At 38.4% G+C, this 24,842-nt stretch overlaps 1 protein-coding gene across 1 annotated transcript in view; it reads right to left on the bottom strand.

Annotated features, from left to right (window-relative positions):
• The window catches only part of ctnna2 (catenin (cadherin-associated protein), alpha 2), a 466,961-nt gene that overhangs the window by 407,264 nt on the left and 34,855 nt on the right, over positions 1-24,842 (bottom strand). Inside the window, exons 3-4 of the mRNA XM_047366904.1 lie at positions 6,960-7,155; positions 2,662-2,828 (exon numbers count right to left, since the gene is read on the bottom strand). Coding sequence (XP_047222860.1) covers positions 2,662-2,828; positions 6,960-7,155 — 363 coding nt within the window. The remainder of the gene's footprint in view (positions 1-2,661; positions 2,829-6,959; positions 7,156-24,842) is intronic.

Raw genomic sequence — 24,842 nt, 5'->3', positions numbered from 1 at the left:
ATCCGAAAAAAGTACTTTGGACCACTGAGCAACAGTCCAGTGCTGCTTCTCTGTAGCCCAGGTCAGGCGCTTCTGCCGCTGTTTCTGGTTCAAAAGTGGCTTGACCTGGGGAATGTGGCACCTGTAGCCCATTTCTTGCACACGCCTGTGCACGGTGGCTCTGGATGTTTCTACTCCAGACTCAGTCCACTGCTTCCGCAGGTCCCCCAAGGTCTGGAATCGGCCCTTCTCCACAATCTTCCTCAGGGTCCGGTCACCTCTTCTCATTGTGCAGCGTTTTCTGCCACACTTTTTCCTTCCCACAGACTTCCCACTGAGGTGCCTTGATACAGCACTCTGGGAACAGCCTATTCGTTCAGAAATTTCTTTCTGTGTCTTACCCTCTTGCTTGAGGGTGTCAATAGTGGCCTTCTGGACAGCAGTCAGGTCGGCAGTCTTACCCATGATTGGGGTTTTGAGTGATGAACCAGGCTGGGAGTTTTAAAGGCCTCAGGAATCTTTTGCAGGTGTTTAGAGTTAACTTGTTGATTCAGATGATTAGGTTCATAGCTCGTTTAGAGACCCTTTTAATGATATGCTAATTTTGTGAGATAGGAATTTTGGGTTTTCATGAGCTGTATGCCAAAATCATCCGTATTAAGACAATAAAAGACCTGAAATATTTCAGTTAGTGTGCAATGAATCTAAAATATATGAATGTTAAATTTTCATCATGACATTATGGAAAATAATTAACTTTATCACAATATGCTAATTTTTTGAGAAGGACCTGTATACACGCTTATCTGTGCAGGTTGTGGTGGGACTGGTGGACAAAAGCCAGGATACACCCTAAACAGGTCATCAATCTATGACAGGATAACCACAGAGACATACTGAATAAACAACCATGCTTACAGTTACATACTTCCTCCAAAGGAGAGTTTTAAGCAACCACTTAACCTAATATGTATGGTCTTGGACTGTGGGTGAAAACATGCAGAGAACCCATGCATGCACCTGGAGAACAGGTAACCCCCATGCTGAAGGACGCCATTCAGGATTTGAACCAAAGGCCTTCCTGCGAGCAAGACAGCAGCACTTACGCTGAAGTCCTTCTCTCACTATCACTGAATCATTTTTGCTTTATGACAGGTACTTTTTCCTGCTGAAAGATGCCACAGCCATCAGGAAAAATCCTTTACATCCTGATATGCATGCTGCTATGCAGCCCCATATGCAACAAACTGTGAGGCCCTGTGTGTTCTAGCACCTTTCTGTCAGAACCAGCAACTTTTTCAGCAATTTGAACCACTGCCCAGCTCAGCTTATCTGTCAGAACGGATCACACACATTGGACTTCGCTCCCCACCTGCATCAATAAGTCTTGACTGCTCATGGCCCTGTTGCAAGTTCATCAATGTTCCTTCCTTTGACCTCTTTTGGTCAAAGGAACACTGATTACTACAGATCTTAAAAATACTACAGGAGTTTGGGGTTCTGACCCAGACCTCCAGCAATAACAATTTGACCTTTTTAAAACTTGCTCAAGTCCTTATGAATGTGCATTTTTCCTGTTTCTAAGATATCAACTGAGGACAAACTACATCCAACCCACAGGGGCCATGATTAATAGATAATCACTTCAACTTTAAGTGGCCATGATGGTATGCCTGGTCAGTGCACACAACTTGACCCAAACTTTGTAGAGTTGTTCTTCTCTGTTCTTTGGTCTTCATGATGCTGTTTGTTCACTAATGTTCTCTAAAAAAACTTCTGAAGGCTTCAGGCAACAGTTGTATTCATGATGAGTTATAATTAAACACAGGTGGACACTATTTACTAATGAGGTGACTCCTCTGGGCAATTGGTTATATCGGATTTTACTTAGAGTCACTGGAATAAAGGCTGCTGGATACAAATGCGTGTATGTACAGTGACAAAATGTGGAAAGGGTTCAGGGGTTCAAATAGATTTGTTTAAATCACACTATTAAAGATGGCTTTGATATGTGTTACACAAGCTCAAATGAACTCAGAGAACCCAAAGAATGAAGCTAGAAAGAAAGAAAGGACTATTAGTGCTCATTTGTGTGAGAGATAAACTGGGTGACTGAAGATATCTGCAGGGATGAGGATCTCAGATATTAAGCAAAAGCATATTGGTATCTTAAATGTTCTGTATTTATGTCCCCTACCAAGCCCCAAGCCAGTGTAAAAATAAATGGCCAAGTAATCTAACTTATTTTAATGATTAAAGAGAGTGTAGTTAACTACACCAGGACATTTATGATGATGTCTCTTTTCAGGATTCTCCTCCATGTCTCATTTATATGCTAATATGTGTGACTTGGTGTTAAAAGCCAATATAGTGTGTGTGTGTGTGTGTGCGTGTGTGTGTGTGTGTGTGTGTGTTTTTGTGTGTGAAGATCCCTCAGCAAAAGGAACTCATTAGCTTTTATAACACTCAGCATATGAGGCTAAAGCCACACCTCATCATGGTGTCTCTGTTTATCACTCATTTGGGATGCAGTTCTGAGTGCTGTTTTAACACAGCATAACCAACACCTACTGTATATTCCTTCGACCACAGAGCCATGAGGTCACAGGGTCAAAACTGAAACATGTCAACTGAAGCTTCGTTTTAGATGTGTTCACATCACACGGGACTAAATGCACTTACAATCTTAAGGTGGGCCAGCAGCCTCATGACATCAGCCATGTCAGCAAGGATGAGTAGGCGGGTGACAGCAGACAGCAAGGCGCGAGCAGCCCTCACCATGGTGCCACGCTTCACAGAGGAGCAAGGGTCATCAGCAAACTCGGACGAGGCTATACGCATCGTTTCTCCTGCAGGAATGGATGGAGTAAACAGTGCGGTGAGCAGATGAGAAATTAGCGTTTGTGTATGTCAGCATGTGTTTATCCACTAAAATCACACATATATTTGTATTATCAGTTGCAGTTAGGGTGTCACAGTACACCAAATGAGATCACAGAATGTTACTTTAACTTGTGTCAATACTGTTTTTAACAAGAGTGGTTTACAATACAAAGATGTTCACACCCAACTCACACACATTATTTATGTTTAAAATAAATATTATGAGCTAGTAACCCTCGATAAAATATAGTGTGAGGCAGGAGGAACAGAGTGCAACAGTGGAAGTGTCTGTGCTTTACATAAATAAGACCCGTACTGTTAGCTTTAATAATTTAATAAAGAGACACCATTAAACCCTTCAGCTGTTGGTTACTAAAGTATTTCATAAAACAAAATCAACTGAACATGACTGTGAAACAAAAGAACATAAATTCTATCATTGTTCTTAAAATCCAGCAGTAAATCAAGTGATGCAACACTATACATTTAACATATCACCATAATACTCGAACCAATGTCCCAGCTACAGAGGGCTTCTGTAAAGCACTGCAGCAACAGAGACACACTGATGGCAGCGTGACTTCCCTACAGTAATTAATAATAGTCGGCTCGAGAAAGAAACTTCTAATTTAGCTTTTACATCACCCTGAAAAACTATTAAATCTATGTTTTTTATCAGATGAGATGCTGCATGACATCACAAAACTCTGCAAGTCCCCAAAGTTACAGTTCTCTTATAATAAGAAGCTGTTTTACATTGAAATTCAAATCAAGTTAACAGACAAGCAGCATGGTGTCAAACAATACAGCAGCAGATGAGAACAGGCACAACTAAAGACAGACAGAGAGCAAAAGCTTGAGCGCTGTTTAAATGCTTTTAATCTAAGGTGAAACTATGGAGGTGGAAATAATGTTATTATTTTAATAACCCTACTTACTGGTTTCATTAAAATGCCTGATCAGAAGCTAGATTGACCCAGTACTAGTGTGACTGCAGGGATTCAAATTATTGACGTGCTGAAAGTTATATTTACGTAACTGCAGACCCAATGTCAAAAAATAAAAAGCATTAAAATAGTTTAATTACAACAAATCATGTTTGGTTGGATTGATTTTTAGGAAAATGAGTTCAAAAGTGGACAACATTACCAAAAACTACCTCTGTATACACTTTGTTAATCCTGACATCCTTCCTAACATATGACCATAGCTTCAGCAACGAGCTGCTGTACGAGGTGAAATGTGACACTAAATGTCTATTTGTTTTATAAAATATCCAATAAAGAGTGTGATTGACCTTGTTCAGAATGGTTTCATCATAAATGCCAAGATTATTTTTGTAGTCTGTCCATATTTGCATGTAAACAATCCCAATAGGAGGTACATTAGAATGTGGAAATCCTTTATTTACTAGTGGTAAATTAAAGACAGTGAACAGATCAATGGTATAACAAGAGCTGAGAGACACAGCTCAGCAAGATGGGAGTGAACAAGTCAATAGTGTTATATGAGGTCAGCACAATGAGTCCTGATAGTTGTATAATATCTTGTTTAATGGACTTTGGTGCTGTCTGTGCGGCAGGAAGACAGCTATGTGAGATAAATAAATCAAAAAAATAAAAATAAATGTTTGAAAAAAACAAAAGCCAAATTTCCAGTTCTAAGGCAAAGTTCATCAAATGAAAATGTTAAAAATCATTCACTATTGTTCTAGAAATACAACAGGCTTTTTAAAGACTTTTTTGTTTGTTTTGTTAATTAATATTTTGTTTGTTGTATTCATTAAATAAAACAATGGGCCAAATAAAACACCATAAATCCACACCAGTCGGGAAGCTCATTCCCCCACTCACATGGGAAGTGCAGCAAAAAAGGAAACACAAAGAAATGGCCACAAATGTTTAGTACTGAGAATGAAACAATACTTCCAGCTCGAGAGATGAGATGAGATAAAACCCTGGGTTCAAAAAAATGAGACTAGACAACAACAATAATACTTTGGGAAAGCTAAAAAGTTGTTTTGTTGTTTTTTACATGGTAAAGGTTTTATGCATTAAAATATTAGTTTAAAAAAATCAGTTTAGAATAACTAAGTGTTTGTTTAACAAGTCCATTTATAGTATAATGTATAAAATGTAAATGTATATATTTATATTCAGGATTATAATAAATATATAAAAACAAAAACTAGATTCATATTTTTGCGAGACACATTCCTTTAATAAAGAATTATTTGGCTGTTTTAATACGGCACGAGTTGACACCCTAAGTCAGTGACTTAGCTATGATTAGTTTTAAATCATTAATGCATTTCCTCACATGGTGGAGCCCCTGGAGAAGACCATGTCCACACAAGAACAGCATCCAAACATAAAAAAAAAAAACAACCAGCAGGTTCAAGCACAGAACCTTCTGGTTGTGATAGAATGGTGCTGACTGTAGCACCACTGAGCCAAGCACTCACATAAATAATGATGCCAATTATTTAGGCTCAGTCAGTAATGAATAGAGAAACAAATATTCGAGCATAGAAGAAAATGACTGAGAAAGCTGTTTATCAGGTGTACATTTGTTAGCCTAAAGAGCATACTTACATGTCAGTCTGCCCTTTAGCACTGTCTAATTAGTAGAGTTTCCTGTGTGCTGAGGAATTTAAAATGTAATCATGACAAGATTATGAGTTTGTTAAGATAGAAGTTTGATGTATAGATTAACACCGTTACTATTTAGTGTGGCTTTAACTGTTCACGTGCTGCCATTTGCAGGACAGACTCTCTCATTAACACATAAATCCTGTTTGTCACAGCACACAACTCAGCAGTGAACTGCAGTAGCAGCCAAGCTGGGCTGAAAATTCAATATGACAAATAATGCAGCAACACATAGAATGTTGGCAAACGCCTTTTACAGGGAAGTTAATTCATTACCATTCTGGGAAGAAATGTCTTGTTTATATTCACTGACTTGCAGCAACACTGAAGGAAAGTGAAGAAATAAGCTGAGCTTACTTTCCACAGTCTCCCGACAGCACACACCCATTTTCTCACATGGTTAAAAACTAATTCATAACTGATGATGTTGGGATGTAAAAAGAGGAGAGTAATATGCCACACATAGACAGGATGGAGCAGCAAGAAAACATTATCAAGCAGCATCATGTAAACTACCAACATCTTGTTCAGTTACTTACAAAGATATTTTAGCTGTATGTTTCAAACTACCAAACCTGACTCTAAGCTTTGGCCAAATAGTTGAAAGAATTACTAAACATAACTATCCAGTAGTGAGGGAGATTCTGCCAATGGGTAGATGGAAAATGAGGAGTATTTATAAAGCCAATTCAGCAAGGGTTCCTCACCGTCGCAGACAGCAGAAGCTTTAAGCATTTAGGACAGACAGCTCGTGGACTTGACTCACTGCATTTGTAAGGCTGGGTGCATCAAGTGAAGCCCAAAGCCAATGGGTACTAATCTGTTAAATTGAGCAAATACACCTTGCCAATCTGAACTTTGGAATCCATCGAAACGTTTGAGGTAATCTGACATTTTCTTTCCCAAACATTAGAAATATATGTCAATTATTCACCAGATCCAGCCATTAAGGTCAAAGCAAAAATTAGCGCAGACAGGTATGTCACATAAGCTTCTCATCTTCGTCATAAGCATTGAGCAAATATAATCTATGTAAATATCTACAAATAAATATAACTTCTATGTCTAAAAAAGATATTGCAATCTTTTCTTTTCTGTTGTCTTAGCCAAAATATAAACATATTCATACCTAAAGCAGAATTTTTAATTATTAATTTATTTCTTCCAGTAAAAAAATCTTACAGTGAAAGTTTGGAACATGATGTATTTAGACAAAAAAAATATATCTTAAACAGACTTTTGGAAGATGATGAGTGATGCTTCAAAAGTTTGATAAAAAGTAAAGATTTAGAGGTTCTTTGAAAAGAATATTAGTAAGAGGAATGAAAGACGTTTTTATATGCCTAAAGGCAAAATGTGATGGTATCCTCTTACAACACCGTTTATCTGTCCAGTGTTAGATAACAACTGCACCAGCATCATCACTGCTTTTCAATGTGAACAAACCTTGCTTGCGAACATCCTCCACAGCAGCAATGAGCTCTTCCTTGAGGTCCTGGCTGTCTTTGGCAATCTGCTCACCCTTTTCAAGAAAGTTTTGGGTGGCCTGCTCCACAGACACTGCCAGAACATGCGCCTTCTTAGACCGTCCTTTCTTCTTGCTGGAGGGTCCCTTGTTGCTGGTGTTCACCAGAGTAGTCACCTAGGAAACATCAGGGGGTATTACTGTTAACTTGAGGAAAACACAGATGAAAATGTTTGTGATGTATTGTATTCTGTCTATAATGACAGTATTGTACTGATTTTAGATTTCATGGATCACAGTGTTCACATTCCTTCAAGCAGACTTCAACATTTAAAAAGCTGATAGATTATAAAAGAATCACATTAATTTTCTTCAAATAATTATCAGTGGTTTTTAAATTCTCTCAACGTTAGAACCCATTACAGAGTTGATTAGATAGATTTGTATGCAGACTAATTGCAGATGGCTTAAATTCTAATGTCATAATAAAAGGCTCATTGGCTAGGATTATACATTTGCATAGTTTTAACTTTTAGTTTGTAAATTAGGAGACCAACTATTTGAAGACATGTAAAGTTATGCAAATGACCAGCTTTAACATTAACCTTAGTAAACAGCTTAATATCCCAGGTTCAGCCTCAATATGAGTTTACAGTTTTTACCGAATCATTGTCTTGAAAGTCACAAGCAAGTCTCAAGTCTTTCCACCTAAGTCTTGAGTCAAGTCCCAAGTCAAGGCATGCAAGTCTCTAGTTAGGTCAAAGTCCAAAACGTTTAATTTTGAGTGTTAAACAAGTAAAAACAAATATCTAATTTAATCAAATAAATAATGTATTTTTTGATTTTAAACTGTGTTTTTGTTTGCCAGAACAACCAGCAAGTGGAAGTAAACTTCCAAATTGTCTGAAAATCTTTTTTACAGTTGCTTTGTACAGTGAATATTAACCAAACCAAAAAATAATCAGCAAACTGATCCATAATAAAAAAAACAAAAAACGATTTCTTTAAAAATAATAATTGTTGCCACGTTAACCAACTGCAACAGTAAAATCCTGTTTTTACTGTATTACATGAACATCAGATTATTAAAACACCTAAAAATAATTTATTGAATTGTGTAATAATGAATGTTATGATCAAGTTCATTTATTTAGTCATGATTATAGTGCTGGTATCCGCCAGTTTGGAGCACTGACCTTTTTGTTTGTGGATCAGACTCAAACCACAGAGACTTGCCATGTAGACAATGGAACCTGTGACTTTCCATGATAAAATTAACGAGCACAAAAAACACAATTGTTTAGCTAACATTGAGAATAGATTAGTTCATTAGACTAGTTTTGATTAATCATTAATCAAGCATATATACCTTTCAAATGCAACACTGATTAGCGATATTAGACACTTGAGGACCTGATAAGGCTGTTAGTTTCTTTAAACCTTAACTGCTCCACATTTTCCTTTGTACGGTATTTTGATTGCACATTACAACACTTTCACATATATCCTCCACTCAAGCACACCATACTCTACTGATTTCACTGACTTTCACTCTTCATATTGAAAAACTTTGATTTTTTGAACCTTAGATTGTGCTGAATACATTTATGTTTCAGAACTCATATGGTTTGTCTTGCTTTTTGTAGCTTTTGAGCCAGGTCATAACACTAACTCAAATCTATTTCTTTTTGATCACGTTGTAGTCTGTGCAAGCAATTTAAATTATATTTATTCGTCGCTGTTGTGTCTGATGTGGGGATTATAAGAATTTACAAAAAATTGAATGAAAATAAAACAGTTTAACTTTAACTGATTTAAGAATTGTATATGTGACTCTTGTGTACACTACTGGTCAAAAGTTTTAGAACGCCTTTTTCATTTAATGGTTTTCTTTGTGTTAGGGTTTGAAAACTTTTGTATTGTTTATCACTCATGTCTGCTCTAAGTGCTTTTCCCTCCCACATGCCACAGAAAGGGATATGGAGGAGAGGAGTGGGTTATGCTTTTATCAGCAGCATCTAGGGGCTGCTCGTACCAAGTCCCCACTCCCTCTCTGTTTAAAATCAAGACACATGAACCCTAACCTTATCCCTCACAGAAGGAGGCATATAAAGAGGGGGGGTGTGTGGTTGGTTGGAAATTACAACTGATGTAATTCACAATAGTGTTCATAGGTGTACCCAAATGTGGCCAATTTCAAAACAAAAATAAATTCAGTGTCTCAGATATGCATCCTTGCCCTGGCAGCTGGTAATTGTTCTTTGGAAAGCCTATTTACGTTGAATTTTATGCAGGACAAAAATAATGTTCACAGCCACAAGCTATAACATTCCCTGCAAGTTTTCAAACATTACAGTCCTGCATACAGCCTGTATAGTTGTCAGAACGGTATGACTATGCACACTTTGATACGCGCATCAACAAGCAGAAGACAGACTTTTTTTTAATCACCTTACCCAAATAAATACAAGTATCCAACTGAACAGCCTTATCTCATTTCTATAAGACTGGCTTACAGTCAGAGCAGGCCAGTGCTACAGGTCCTTCTCAAAAAATTAGCATATTGTGATAAAGTTCATTATTTTCCATAATGTCATGATGAAAATTTAACATTCATATATTTTAGATTCATTGCACACTAACTGAAATATTTCAGGTCTTTTAATGTCTTAATACGGATGATTTTGGCATACAGCTCATGAAAACCCAAAATTCCTATCTCACAAAATTAGCATATTTCATCCGACCAATAAAAGAAAAGTGTTTTTAATACAAAAAACGTCAACCTTCAAATAATCATGTATAGTTATACACTCGATACTTGGTCGGGAATCCTTTGGCAGAAATGACTGCTTCAATGCGGCGTGGCATGGAGGCAATCAACCTGTGGCACTGCTGAGGTCTTATGGAGGTCCAGGATGCTTCGATAGCGGCCTTTAGCTCATCCAGAGTGTTGGGTCTTGAGTCTCTCAACGTTCTCTTCACAATATCCCACAGATTCTCTATGGGGTTCAGGTCAGGAGAGTTGGCAGGCCAATTGAGCACAGTGATACCATGGTCAGTAAACCATTTACCAGTGGTTTTGGCACTGTGAGCAGGTGCCAGGTGTTGCTGAAAAATGAAATCTTCATCTCCATAAAGCTTTTCAGCAGATGGAAGCATGAAGTGCTCCAAAATCTCCTGATAGCTAGCTGCATTGACCCTGCCCTTGATAAAACACAGTGGACCAACACCAGCAGCTGACACGGCACCCCAGACCATCACTGACTGTGGGTACTTGACACTGGACTTCTGGCATTTTGGCATTTCCTTCTCCCCAGTCTTCCTCCAGACTCTGGCACCTTGATTTCCGAATGACATGCAGAATTTGCTTTCATCCGAAAAAAGTACTTTGGACCACTGAGCAACAGTCCAGTGCTGCTTCTCTGTAGCCCAGGTCTGGGGAATGCGGCACCTGTAGCCCATTTCCTGCACACGTCTGTGCACGGTGGCTCTGGATGTTTCTACTCCAGACTCAGTCCACTGCTTCCGCAGGTCCCCCAAGGTCTGGAATCGGCCCTTCTCCACAATCTTCCTCAGGGTCCGGTCACCTCTTCTCGTTGTGCAGCATTTTCTGCCACACTTTTTCCTTCCCACAGACTTCCCACTGAGGTGCCTTGATACAGCACTCTGGGAACAGCCTATTTGTTCAGAAATTTATTTCTGTGTCTTACCCTCTTGCTTGAGGGTGTCAATAGTGGCCTTCTGGACAGCAGTCAGGTCGGCAGTCTTACCCATGATCGGGGTTTTGAGTGATGAACCAAGCTGGGAGTTTTAAAGGCCTCAGGAATCTTTTGCAGGTGTTTAGAGTTAACTCGTTGATTCAGATGATTAGGTTCATAGCTCGTTTAGAGACCCTTTTAATAATATGCTAATTTTGTGAGATAGGAATTTTGGGTTTTCATGAGCTGTATGCCAAAATCATTCGTATTAAGACAATAAAAGACCTGAAATATTTCAGTTAGTGTGCAATGAATCTAAAATATATGAATGTTAAATTTTCATCATGACATTATGGAAAATAATGAACTTTATCACAATATGCTAATTTTTTGAGAAGGACCTGTATATGTTTGTTTTAATGACCATCAACTACATATTTATATTGCCTTAACGTTCCCGCTGTTGTATTTTAAAGGAAATAAGAAAATGTTAGCTGTGTCTTGCCTTACCATTTTATTGCTGCTCAATAGTTTTAAATTCCCTGTGACCTTTTCTATACAGTGCACTGACTAGTGGGCTCACCAGTGAGTCATAAATCCCAATTGTAATGCGTAGCCATTCAATTTTCTGCCTTCAGCCTCTGAGACCTGCTTTCATTGGATAAGTGATGCTTTAACTACTAATGCATGCAAAGGTGTATGCATGTATGTACATAATCAGAAGTGTTTATGCAATGTTCCTGGTAGATTCTACCTCATACATACATTTAGTCGTATACAGTAGATGGGGTTCTTTATTGAGCAACTAATGTGAGTGAAGTGAGCATTATGTGGAAAAGCTCAGTGGGATAAAGCTAAATGAGGAGCTGTTGGAGGAATGAGGCAAAACATGTTTGTCCTATCTGGGGGTTGTAAAACCTTCAGCGGTACCAAGAAACACAAGCATAAAAGCAAACATGATAACATTGCACAAAGACATACACAAAAGAAGAAGCTATATTGGCTTTATATGCAGTTACTGCATTTTTTTCAGTGTTTTTTTTCATCAAAACTAATTTCGGTATCATTCAATGAAACAAGACATGCACTTATCTAATGCAGTAAAATCAGATAAAGGTTAGGGAGACATGCTTTGAAAGGCATAATCTTGTAATTCATTTTATGTTGGATATAAAACTACTCCCTCTATCTGCCACAGATTACTTCTCTTTCATGAGTTACAGACTGTAGAAACAAACAAATCACTATGGGTCAAAATCAGAATCAGCAGGTAGGACATGAAATCAGTGCTGGCCAGAAAAAGCCTGATTGCTACAACTCTAAACATATTTTTAAGCAAACTGTGGATTAGTAAAAACTGAATAGGTTTCTGGAAAAACAGGAAGTACTGCGTTTTAGAAATGTCAACATGAGAAAACCTGAGCCTGGTGGAGATTGTACAAAACAAAACCTCTTGTAAACATGAGAATTTACAAAGCATAGAGCCAGTGATGGAAAATAAAAAAAGAATTAAAAAAAAAAGAAATACCATAAATAAGTTCAAGACATCTTTCTAAAGGATTTCTACTTCTAAAGTAGAATGGAAATAATTACTATTTTCAAAGGTGAAAGTCCAAGAGCACCATTCATTTATTCTGTTTGGAGTGCAGAATGCTTTCAGTGTCACCATAATGTCTCCTGTTATTAACCACTTAGCTCATGACTCTGTTTGATCCTCCCACCAAATTATTAACATCCTCCTAACTATGGATGATTTTGCTTTCAGTAAGGCTGCATCATTCTTTATGTGTTGTGTGATATTCTTCAGACATAGTTTACAGTACAAAAATACTTTGGCATTACATTTTCATTTTTTGCTAAACTATGTGATGCTTTGCAATGCAAACAATAAAGAAAACTAACAAAACATCTAAGTTAATATATACCACTAACTGTAACGATTAGCTTGTGAGACTGAAACAGGTGGAAAAACTGATATTTAAAAACGTCACTAGATTTGATGCCAAGAACAACACAACACCTTTCATGAAGCAATTGAAACAGACAGTGGTTAATTTTTGGACAACTAATCCAAAGAACAAACTGGCATAAGACAGTGGATCAGTGTGCATTGATAAAATAAATATTCATAAATCATATGCCATACAAAATGCAAAGATAACAGAAAAAGCCTAAATGCTTGTTTTACTTGAATTAAATTTTAGCAAGACTTGCCTTTAGGTTCAAATATAACCTCCATGACTAAAAACGTACAATATGTGCCATCAGAACTGCTCCGCACATCAACAACTAACGTTAAAAATTCCTTCTCAAATCTGCTTTTGAAATTGCTTTAAATGTAATGTGTGTTCTCGAATTACCAGAAGTTAAAGAAACCAAAGCTGACATCTATAGGGAAGAGAGCCTTAAGAACTGAGCGAAAATGCATTTACAGACCTCCACACAGAGGATAGCATGAGGTACTCTAAAATTTCCACGTGGACCAACAACAGCTGTTGACATAGCACCCCAAATCATCACTGACTATAGAAACTTCACATTAGACCTTAGGCAACTTGAATTCTGTGCTTCCTTGCTTCCTTGATTTTCCAAAGAAAATACAGAATCCACTTTAATTTGAAAAGAGGACTTGACTACTGAACAACAGTCCAGCCCATCCCCCCTTTAGAATAGGTACAGTACTTCTGATGCTGTCTCTGGTTCAGGTCTTATATTGGCTTTGAAGCACAATTCCCTTAAGGTACTGTTATCGCTTTTGTTTGTTGACACTTTTCTACTTTACTTGTTCCTTTCACTCTGGTATCAACTGACTTCTTTAGCAATAACCTTTTGTGGGTTACCTCCTTTGTCAAGGGTGTTTGTTGGACAACTGTCAAAACAGGAGTCTTGCTGTGATGGTGTAGGCCATAAAATGGCTGTAACATAACATTTTGTATCTCTTATTTTTGTAATACGTAATATTGTGTTTTTCTAAGAATCTGAACTGGATATTCATTACCTGTGAGCCACAATCCTCAAAAGAAAGATAAATATTGTTTTGTATACAGGTCCTTCTCAAAATATTAGCATATTGTGATAAAGTTCATTATTTTCCATAATGTCATGATGAAAATTTAACATTCACATATTTTAGATTCATTGCACACTAACTGAAATATTTCAGGTCTTTTATTGTCTTAATACGGATGATTTTGGCATACAGATCATGAAAACCCAAAATTCCTATCTCACACAATTAGCATATTTCATCCGACCAATAAAAGAAAAGTGTTTTTAATACAAAAAACGTCAACCTTCAAATAATCATGTACATTTATGCACTCAATACTTGGACGGGAATCCTTTTGCAGAAATGACTGCTTCAATGCGGCGTGGCATGGAGGCAATCAGCCTGTGGCACTGCTGAGGTCTCATGGAGGCCCAGGATGCTTCGATAGCGGCCTTTAGCTCATCCAGAGTGTTGGGTCTTGAGTCTCTCAACGTTCTCTTCACAATATCCCACAGATTCTCTATGGGGTTCAGGTCAGGAGAGTTGGCAGGCCAATTGAGCACAGTGATACCATGGTCAGTAAACCATTTACCAGTGGTTTTGGCACTGTGAGCAGGTGCCAGGTCGTGCTGAAAAATGAAATCTTCATCTCCATAAAGCTTTTCAGCAGATGGAAGCATGAAGTGCTCCAAAATCTCCTGATAGCTAGCTGCATTGACCCTGCCCTTGATAAAACACAGTGGACCAACACCAGCAGCTGACACGGCACCCCAGACCATCACTGACCGTGGGTACTTGACACTGGACTTCTGGCATTTTGGCATTTCCTTCTCCCCAGTCTTCCTCCAGACTCTGGCACCTTGATTTCCGAATGACATGCAGAATTTGCTTTCATCCGAAAAAAGTACTTTGGACCACTGAGCAACAGTCCAGTGCTGCTTCTCTGTAGCCCAGGTCAGGCGCTTCTGCCGCTGTTTCTGGTTCAAAAGTGTCTTGACCTGGGGAATGCGGCACCTGTAGCCCATTTCCTGCACACGCCTGTGCACGGTGGCTCTGGATGTTTCTACTCCAGACTCAGTCCACTGCTTCCGCAGGTCCCCCAAGGTCTGGAATCGGCCCTTCTCCACAATCTTCCTCAGGGTCCGGTCACCTCTTCTCGTTGTGCAGCGTTTTCTGCCACACTTTTTCCTTCCCACAGACTTCCCACTGAGGTGCCTTGTTACAGCACTCTGGGAACAGCCTATTCGTTCAGAAATTTCTTTCTGTGTCTTACCCTCTTGCTTGAGGGTGTCAATAGTGGCCTTCTGGACAGCAGTCAGGTCGGCAGTCTTACCCATGATTGGGGTTTTGAGTGATGAACCAGGCTGGGAGCTTTAAAGGTCTCAGGAATCTTTTGCAGGTGTTTAGAGTTAACTCATTGATTCAGATGATTAGGTTCATAGCTCGTTTAGAGACCCTTTTAATGATATGCTAATTTTGTGAGATAGGAATTTTGGGTTTTCATGAGCTGTATGCCAAAATCATCCGTATTAAGACAATAAAAGACCTGAAATATTTCAGTTAGTGTGCAATGAATCTAAAATATATGAATGTTAAATTTTCATCATGACATTATGGAAAATAATGAACTTTATCACAATATGCTAATATTTTGAGAAGGACCTGTAGAAGAACACCCGTTTGGCTTTAGGCTTTATTTGTGATGATATACTGTATTTTAACTGTGAAAACAAAATGTTTGTACATATCTCTCAGTTTCCAATTACAGGACGAGAACTCAAAACGAAAATAAAACTTCATTGTTGAATCTTGAGCTGAAAGCACTTGAAATGCATACGGCCTTGGTCTTTTACGGATTTTTCTGGAAACAATGATGAAAGTCCTAATGGAGCACACGCTGGTTACAGATTAAAATTTGTAAAATAGCTGGTAGTTGGTAGCACTGTTGCCTTGCAGTAAGAAGCTGCTGGGTTCAATTCCCGGCCTGGGGTCTTTCTGCATGGAGTTTGCATGTTCTCCCTGTGCATGCGTGGGTTCTCACCGGGTACTCCGGCTTCCTCCCACAGTCCAAAGACATGCCTGTTAGGTTAACTGGTAACTCTAAATTGCCCTTAGGTGTATGAATGAGTGTGTGTGTGGTTGTTTGTGTGTTGCCCTGTGATGGACTGGCGACCTGTCCAGGGTGTACCCCGCCTCTCGCCCATAGACTGCTGGAGATAGGCACCAGCTCCCCCCGTGCCCCACTATGGAATAAGCGGTAGAAAATGACTGACTGACATTTTAAAGCAAAAACAAAAGAGAATTGTTGCACAGACATTTTTGAAAATCTCATATCTATCAGCTCCAACATGTCAATAATATTACAGACGTTGACTTACATGGTACACTTTCAAAGAGAGATGAACCTAGTGCTAATAACTTTTTTTAGATTTTAATTTATCTGTAATACCTCGGTCATACTGCTTCAACTTTGTTGAGTTACATCCACAAACGTTGATGTATTTTATTGAGATTTTGTTGGAAAAACCATCACAAAGCCGCCCTTTCCTTTAATGTAAAAAAATGGGATACATATTTCTCAAATGTGCTTTCAAACAAAAATCTGAAAAGCCTGGCATACATATGTATGTAGCCTTTTTAATCCGAAATCCCCAAATAAAATCTAATGCAAATAATTGATTTGAGAACTCACCATATTATTAAATAGTATTCCTGTCTGTAAATTTAATTTACTGAGTATAAACAAACATGGATTAGATTGACAAACAGTATCCCAAACTGTAACAAACTGACTAGAAACTGTTCGTCTGGTGCCAAAGAAATTTAACAAAGCACTGTTTGATCCATCATCAACTAACAGGAAAGAGTATGGCACATCTGCAAATCTCAAGACATGGATGTCTTCATAAACTGACAGGCTGGGCAAAGAGATCATCAATTAGAGAAGCAGTCAATATATCTAAGAGTAGCTGTAGACATCCACAGCTCATGTTGGAGAATCTATTGACAAGGCAACTGACAACGAATCTGACATTTATGGAAGAGTGGCAAAAAGAAAACCATTGTTGAAAGAAAGCCATCAGAAGTCACATTAGCAGTCTGCTACTTAGGGGACACAACAAACATACTGAAGGAGGAACACAGCACATAAGCAAACAAAATTGAGCTTCTTCCCCATAATGAAAAATAATGAAAAACTAACACTGCACTTGTACCGTAAACACACCATTTGCACTGTGAAATATTTTGGTTTATGGATGTTTTTCTGCAACAGGGAAGCAAGTCAAAGTTTTTAGAAAGTTGGGTGGAACTAAATATGATGACACTGGAAGAAAACCTGTAAGAGGCGTCAAAAGATGTGAAACTGAATCAAGGATCACCTTGTGAGAATACAGCCACAGTCATGTATCATGGTTCAGTTATGTATTACTTTGTGTTGGTCTGTCACATGAAATTGCACAACATTGCCTTGAGGTCAATGGTTGTAGCAAAATAAAATATGGAAAAAACAATTCTGGGAATTTAGATTAAAATGTGTGCCTCAAGACTATTTTTTAATTTGCAATGGTCATACATATGCATGAGAAAAGAAGACTCGTTGCCAAAACAAATTTACTTCTTTGGTTAACAGACTAATTCCCAAGTGTAGGTAATGTGTCGCAATAATCCTCTAGTGAACAAATTAAATCCTGACACGTGTAGGAAAAAGGTTTCACAAAGGCAGACACTATTTTAAAGTGTGTCAACTTTAAATTTTTTCAAAAAAAAAAAAAAATAACACAATAGTAAAGTAGAGCATGTTTTTATGGACATTCTGTATCTAATAGTCAAAACATGTTAAAGACAGATGGTGAAAAATAACTTTGTGCAGAACTTCAATGACTTACTGGAGCACACACACCAACACACACAGGTGCCTAATTTGTTTTTATTAATTTGTTTTATTTATATATATATATATATATATATATATATATATATATATATATATATATATATATATATATATATATATATATATTTCAAAGAGTCTTGATATATATATTTGAGAAGGGAGCATAGCTTGAAATTTTGCCGCAGCCAAAGTGGTAGACTGTGCCATTGTATTTTCTTTTTCTTTTGTAGAACCTTTTCTGTGTTGAAGAAGCAAAAAACAGAAGGAAACCAGCATCTGTGCATAGCAGCAGTTCAGGACCCTGGGGAAGCTATATGCTGAAATCGCAAAGTGTCAAAAGATAACATCTTGAAGACTGATGAAACTGTTTCACAAGATCCACAACTAACCTCTGGGCACCAATGAAAAGATGGAAGCTGACAAAGCACTATTAGGAATTACCTTGCTATTCTTACCTGCTTTCAAAGTAGTTGTAAGACCATTTGCAGACTACTTTATTTTCTCAATACTTTTTGTTCTGGTGTTTATCTTAGTGGTCACTGGTTCCCTGGCATTTCTAAGGCAATGACAGTTTCAAAGTCTTTAGTATATTTTGCAAACCTTTCATGTGGAACAATAAAAAATGTTCCATTTCAACCAAGATAAACAAAATGGGTTAGTGCCTTAACATTTTCTGCCACTCATTGGTCTGCTTTGGATTTTTTTTTTTACTACATGTTCATCAATCCTTACTATCCCCTGTCCTTGTTGCTCCATCCATAAAAATAAAATGTAGCCTGTATGGATCAGCAAAATGAGTTTATGACCGCTTTAACCCTACCCAAGCCTTCAGGTTTTAGATTAAAGTGATGTGGAATACATTCTGCTTTCTCTGACATGTAAAAAAATGCATCTGTCAACAATAACTAGAGGCCAGTAGCTTTAAAAACTAACATCCTATAAGTACTGGAGAGGCTGTTAGTGGACCATGAAAAGAAGCAAGATATCACCTGTTTTACAGTGCCTTGCGAAAGTACTTGGCCCCCTTGAACTTTTCAACCTCTTGCCACATTTCAGGCTTCAAACATAAAGATATAAAATTCAAATTCTTTTGTGAAGAATCAACAAGTGGGACACAATCGTGAAGTGGAATGAAATTTATTGGATGTGTCAAACTCTTTTAACATATAAAAAACTGAAAAGTGGGGCATGCAATATTATTCTGCCCCCTTGCGTTAATACTTTGTAGCTCCACCCTTTGCTACAATTACAGCTACAAGTCGCTTGGGGTATGTCTCTATCAGTTTTGCACATCGAGAGACTGAAATTCTTGCCCATTCTTCCTTGCAAAACAGCTGGAGCTCAGTGAGGTTGGATGAGAGCGTTCGTGAACAGCAGTCTTCAGCTCTTTCCACAGATTTTCTATTGGATTCAGGTCTGGACTTTGACTTGGCCATTCCAACACCTGGATACGTTTATCTGTGAACCATTCCATTGTAGATTTGGCTTTATGTTTTGGATCATTGTCTTGTTGGAAGATAAATCTCTGCCCCAGTCTCAGGTCTCTTGCAGACTCTGTTGGAATAATTGTATATAGATTTATCTTATATTTCCTCTTCTTTATTAACTTTACTATTTGACCTTTATAACCTTTCATGTTGTATGTGTAAGTAAACATGTGATGAGTTGTTTGCAGGCAATGAGGAAAGGTGGGATCGGGATGATGCAGTCACAGTTGAGGACATCATAAAGATGAAGGCTGATTGTGCTGAACAACAAGTGCACATATCTTAAAATTATGGAGACTGTGCAAGTGTGTTTGTACAAGATAATGGGGTACATGATCTATGTCACGTTGCTACTGTTGTTCCCCACCCTTTAAGAGCAGCAACGTTCATGTAACTAGGGACCACCCTAAGGATAATAAAAAGAGGTGTTGGAGAGATGTGTTTTCAGAGCGGTAGGAGATTTGTAACTGAAAGCACATCTCTGTCCGTTCTCCTCGCAGTGATGTTATAAGTATTTTAGGTTAACTGAACATGACAGACTCCAACAGGTTTTCTTCCAGAATGGTCCTGTATTTGGCCCCCATCCATCTTCCCATCAATTTTGACCATCTTCCCTGTCCCTGCTGACAAAAAGCAGGCCCAAACCATGATGCTGCCACAGTGACAGTGGGGATGGTGTGTTCAGGGTGATGAGCTGTGTTGCTTTTACGCCAAACATATCGTTTTGCATTGTGGCCAAACAGTTTTATTTTGGTTTCATCTGACCAGAGCACCTTCTTCCACATGTTTGGTGTGTCTCCCAGGTGACTTGTAGCAAACTTTAAACGAGACTTTTTATGGATATATTTGAGAAATGGCTTTCTTCTTGCTACTCTTCCATAAAGGCCAGATTTATGCAGTGTACGACTGATTGTTGTCCTATGGACAGACTCTCCCACCTCAGCTGTAGATCTCTGCAGTTCATCCAGAGTGATCATGGGCCTCTTGGCTGCATCTCTGATCAGTCTTCTCCTTGTTCGAGATGAAAGTTTAGAAGGACGGCCGGGTCTTGGTAGATTTGCAGTGGTCTGATACTCCTTCCATTTCAATATGATTGCTTGCACAGTGCTCCTTGGGATGTTTAAAACTTATCTTTTTGATTCTGATTTCCGTGAACAGTACACCTCAGCCTTTAAGGAAACTTTAAGAGCTATGATATTTAGAAATTACTTGCACTTGTGAAATGTGTCAGTAGGGGACCAGAAGTTGGTGTGACACTTTTTGGCTTATGAAAGGAACAATTACTTCATGTTGAAAATAAGTAAGAAAAGTCAGATAATCAAGATGCAACACTACACAAAAGGCACAGTGTACCCTGGTATTGCAGTTTAGAATGAGGAAAAATAAATATAGAAAATTATTAGCCATAACATTATGACCACTGACAGGTGAAGAAAATAACACTGATTGTCTCTTTTTCATGGTAACTTTTAATTGGTGGGATATAGTAGGCAGCAAATTTATATTTTATTGTCACAGTTGATGTGTTAGTAGCAGGAAAAATGGACAAGCATATGGATTTGAGCTAGGGGCAAACTGTGATGGCTAGAAGACTAGGTTGGAGCATCTCCTTAAAAAAAATAGTTCTCAGTCAGCAATGTTTAGCTTTGGTGTGCTCATTCCAAAAGACAAGTTAGTGTAGATGAAGCTGCAAAACAAGTTAAAGCTGGCTGTGATAGAAAGGTGTTGGAATATACAGCAATTTGTTCCATATATAGCTGGATGGCTGCAGATCAGTCAGCATGCCGACTCTGATCCGACTACTGTTGAAAATATCAACAGTGGGCCTGTGAGCAGGTGCATTGCTTTCCCAGAGAACACATGGCACCAAAAAGAACCATGTGAAGATGACAAGCTGGCAGAAACAATGCTATGCATTAGGCAATGTTCACCTGGGAAACATTGGGTCACCATCCATGCGGATGTTATTTTGACATGTGTCATGTACCAAGGCATTGCTGCAGACTATATAAAACCTTTAAGGAAAACGAGATTCCATAAAGACCTCTTTTACCTGGTTAATGTTAAGGCAGTTTGAGGAGCACAACAATTGAAACTTAAAAAGTGTAGGCTTATTACCCAGTCAGCATGGAACATCTGTGGGATGTGCTGGAGAAATAAATCCAACCATTGGAGGCCCCATCTCCAAGCTTCCAGGACCTATAGGATCTGCTATTGGACAGATGGTCATGGTGTTATGCCTGATCTGTGTATATGTTGTTCATCTGAGAGCATGTACCACACTACACAGTCTGCCCTGTCTCTTTTGAGTATGCATACTAGTATTAGGTAATTATTTAGAAACATAAAGAAGTAAATACACGTGAATATCCCTGGATTAGCGAGTTAGGAGAGTGCAGTTTAGTTTGAAACCTTTTGTTAGGGCAGCAGCATCATAACGAAATTACTTACTGTGACCCAAACAACACACAAGGCTGGCAACCTACAGACCAGAAGGAACAACATCACGCACCTTCTGCATTTTACACCGATGAACTAATACAACTCCATTTCATGTCAGTCATTTAATTTGAAATAGTTAGAATAGCTCGTGTGTATTAGCTATTACTCCAGTGCAGTTCTGTATTAGTGCAAACTTGTTCCGTAGAGTGTTGTCCAATCAGAAGCTTTAGCAAGTAGAATGCATCCCTCTTTAACACACCTGTCTCTCTCCTACCTGTTCTAGTTAAGATGTCTGCAGTATAGGATTATACCAGCATTAAGGTTATTCCTGGGTTAAACCTGACTTGCTAAGCACATATTTAATGGTGCCTGAATGGAAATATCACAATATTGCCACATTCACATAGTGATTACTCCCCAAACTCGTCTTAATTTACCCAATTCAGAGAGTGACTTTCCAGTGGCTTTAATGAACTTTCTAAGAAGTATAGCATTCCTTCCTGCTTCTGAAAGCTGTTTGAGGTCCGGGCCGACTCCTTTTCCGCTAGCTTAATGGATTATGACAGTGATGCAGCATGAGGCCTTAATCCCCTCTCCAACCATACCCCCACCCCACTTTATGTTAAGCCCCATAACTCGAAACTCTGTTTGTCTGGTGCCAGCCAAAAGTCATAGCCAATTTTGAATGGTATAAAAACAAAGGGTGTTAAAACATCCAGCACTGACTGCCAGCTCCACCCTTCAGGGTTCCTCCCAGCCCATTATTAAAGCACAACAAATAATACATGCTGTGATAAATTCTTCAGTTAATCTATTTCAGTCACAGCCTCCAAAGAGCAAAAGGAGAGAACAGTATTGAAACAGGTCCCGATCATTTCTACACTTTCCGTGAAAAGCTCAAAGCAAATTATATTCCAAATTATTGTCAGAAATTAATTAGTACATTAAAACAAAAACTTTATTATGAAATTTGTCCTTGTTTATCTCTTGGCTATAACATTGATTCTTTGCAACAACTATAATATGCATGGTAACATCTCAAAGCTCTTTGTTCAATTCAAATGTTTCTGAATATTTTGCCAGAGAAACAGAAGAGGTTGCTATCCACTAAACATATATATTACTTAATCAATCTTTAACCTGTTTGCAGAAACAGAAGGCAGATCTTACTCCATGCACAACAACCTTGTGTTCTTATGTTTTTCTTGTAACTATGTCTTACTTTTAAAAAATCCCTGCAAAAAACAATAAATAATGTGCTTAGTTTTCGTTTGTGTGTCTCATGCATTATGATGTCTAATATCCAGTTATTGTTGGGTTTTTTTCCTTGCTGTGCCGCATTCCGCCAGCAGATGGCAGGTACATCCAATTGAGTCCAAATTTGAGGAAAAACAAGGGTTTTGTGGTGACCATACAGTGTTGCCAGGTGTACGATAATTATCATATTTGTACGATAATTTTGCTCTCTGTACGATGTACGATCAATATTCCTAAAAAAGGCCAAATGTACAATAATTTGACCATTCCGTGAATGTGTGGTTGTAATCAGTCGTCATCAGCCTATCGCCAAAGTCTGTCGGAGTTTTTTTATGAACCTTGAAGGCATCTGCGTCCGGATTCGGAAACAAATGCTGGAAATTCCAGCCGATCGTGCTTTTCTATATGTGACCTCATGTGAACTCACGCGTTGGCCTCAGACCAACGGCCATGATTGGCTGAATAGTCCACTGCGCGCGCCCATGATTGAGGAAAAGAAAAAAAAAAGAAAAGAAGAAGCAGAGCCCGGCACTGTGGGGCTGCAGCTGTTGATAAATCTATTCTGTCTGACTCCACAAAGCTGCGAGTGTCTGTTAGACGCTATTCAACACATCAACAGACTTGTTATTTTGGTTATGACAAGTGTACGATAATTTCCTAAAAAGCCACCGTAGCCGGTAGCAAAGGTGTGTGTTGTAAGGTAATCATACCTGATAAACTGTGTGTTGCTTAGCAACGCTACTGGCTTATTGTGGGACAAGGCACGTAGAGAACGTCAGCGTTCCGGACGCATTCTCCGACGGGGTTCCAACATTATAAATGGAACATTTCAAAGTCTGTGTTGAATGAGCTGCTCTTCACCCTCACAATAATATTGCAGCTGTAGTAACGACACAAATATGCAGAACAGAGGTGCTGCACGCAGCACGTCTACAACTGTTTTCCGACATTTCCGGGTCTGTGTTCTGTCCCGCCCCGTCATATCTGTCCAATGGGAACAATGATCATCACCCGCTTGGCTTTGTTTACAAGTAATAGTTCACTTGCAAAAAGGACAATGTGAAAACAAACTGCACCAAATGAAAAAAATAAAGTTCGCTTTTAGTCCGGACCAAATGACTTTCCTGGTGTGAATACACCCTAAATAAAAATAAAAACTGCTAAACTATAAAAACCTTGGTCTGTCACTACAACTTTCAATAAAATCATAGCATTCTGTGGTTTTTATAAGACAAAATATGAAACAGTTACTTGTATAAATGATTTTGCAAGACACTGTAAAACAAATTAACAAAGAGAACCAACAAAACATGGCCAAAAACAAACTATGTCAAAATCTCTCATCATTACCAAATGCAACACATTTGAGTACATTCTGGAGGATGATGGTCATTTACAGCTGTGGAATGAGAGCTTAAGACCACTCAATAGTTTGACAAGAGACAGGAGAGGACAATGTTTCATGCTGAAACCATTCATCACTTACAATGCTGTTCACTCAGGATTTAAATCCCTCTTATTTCTCAATCCTACCTATGCTGAAAAACACAAAGTGACAATGCTTATTGTTATACTATAACAGAGCAGAGCAAAAACAAACAATAAAGGTGAAACTAACAAACAATTAACGAGAGGGGAGACCCATGAGTTTTGATACCAGCATATATCCAATTTTCATCAACTAACTGTTGATGAAAATTATATAACACTTATAATTTCTCTCTTTCTCTCTTCTTAAAAGAAGTGTATTGAGATATCCATGCTGATGAACAGTGTTTAAGTACGACAGGGAAAAGGATAGCACCAAGAAGTATTTGGGAGACAACTCAAAAGTGGATTTGTGGCCCCTTACATGGTAAAGGGGGGGAGGAGGGACAAGCTCTGCAGCCAGGTGTGTGAACTAAATTCCTGCAACACCCATTCCATTTCATCTGCTCCTAAGAGGAGTTTATTGTGGGCAAAACATGGTGCACACTTCTCCCAGAAGATGTGAACTCCTTACAAACAACACAAGTAGACTAAGAAAGGAGGACAGTGTGAGTACTGGGTAGGATAGAAAAGAGCAGCATATCTGCAGGCTAATGGGGAAAAAA

The sequence above is a fragment of the Girardinichthys multiradiatus genome, chromosome 5 (genome assembly GCF_021462225.1).
Source record: "Girardinichthys multiradiatus isolate DD_20200921_A chromosome 5, DD_fGirMul_XY1, whole genome shotgun sequence".
NCBI lineage: Eukaryota > Metazoa > Chordata > Actinopteri > Cyprinodontiformes > Goodeidae > Girardinichthys > Girardinichthys multiradiatus.
This window is presented reverse-complemented; position numbering and strand designations above follow the sequence as displayed.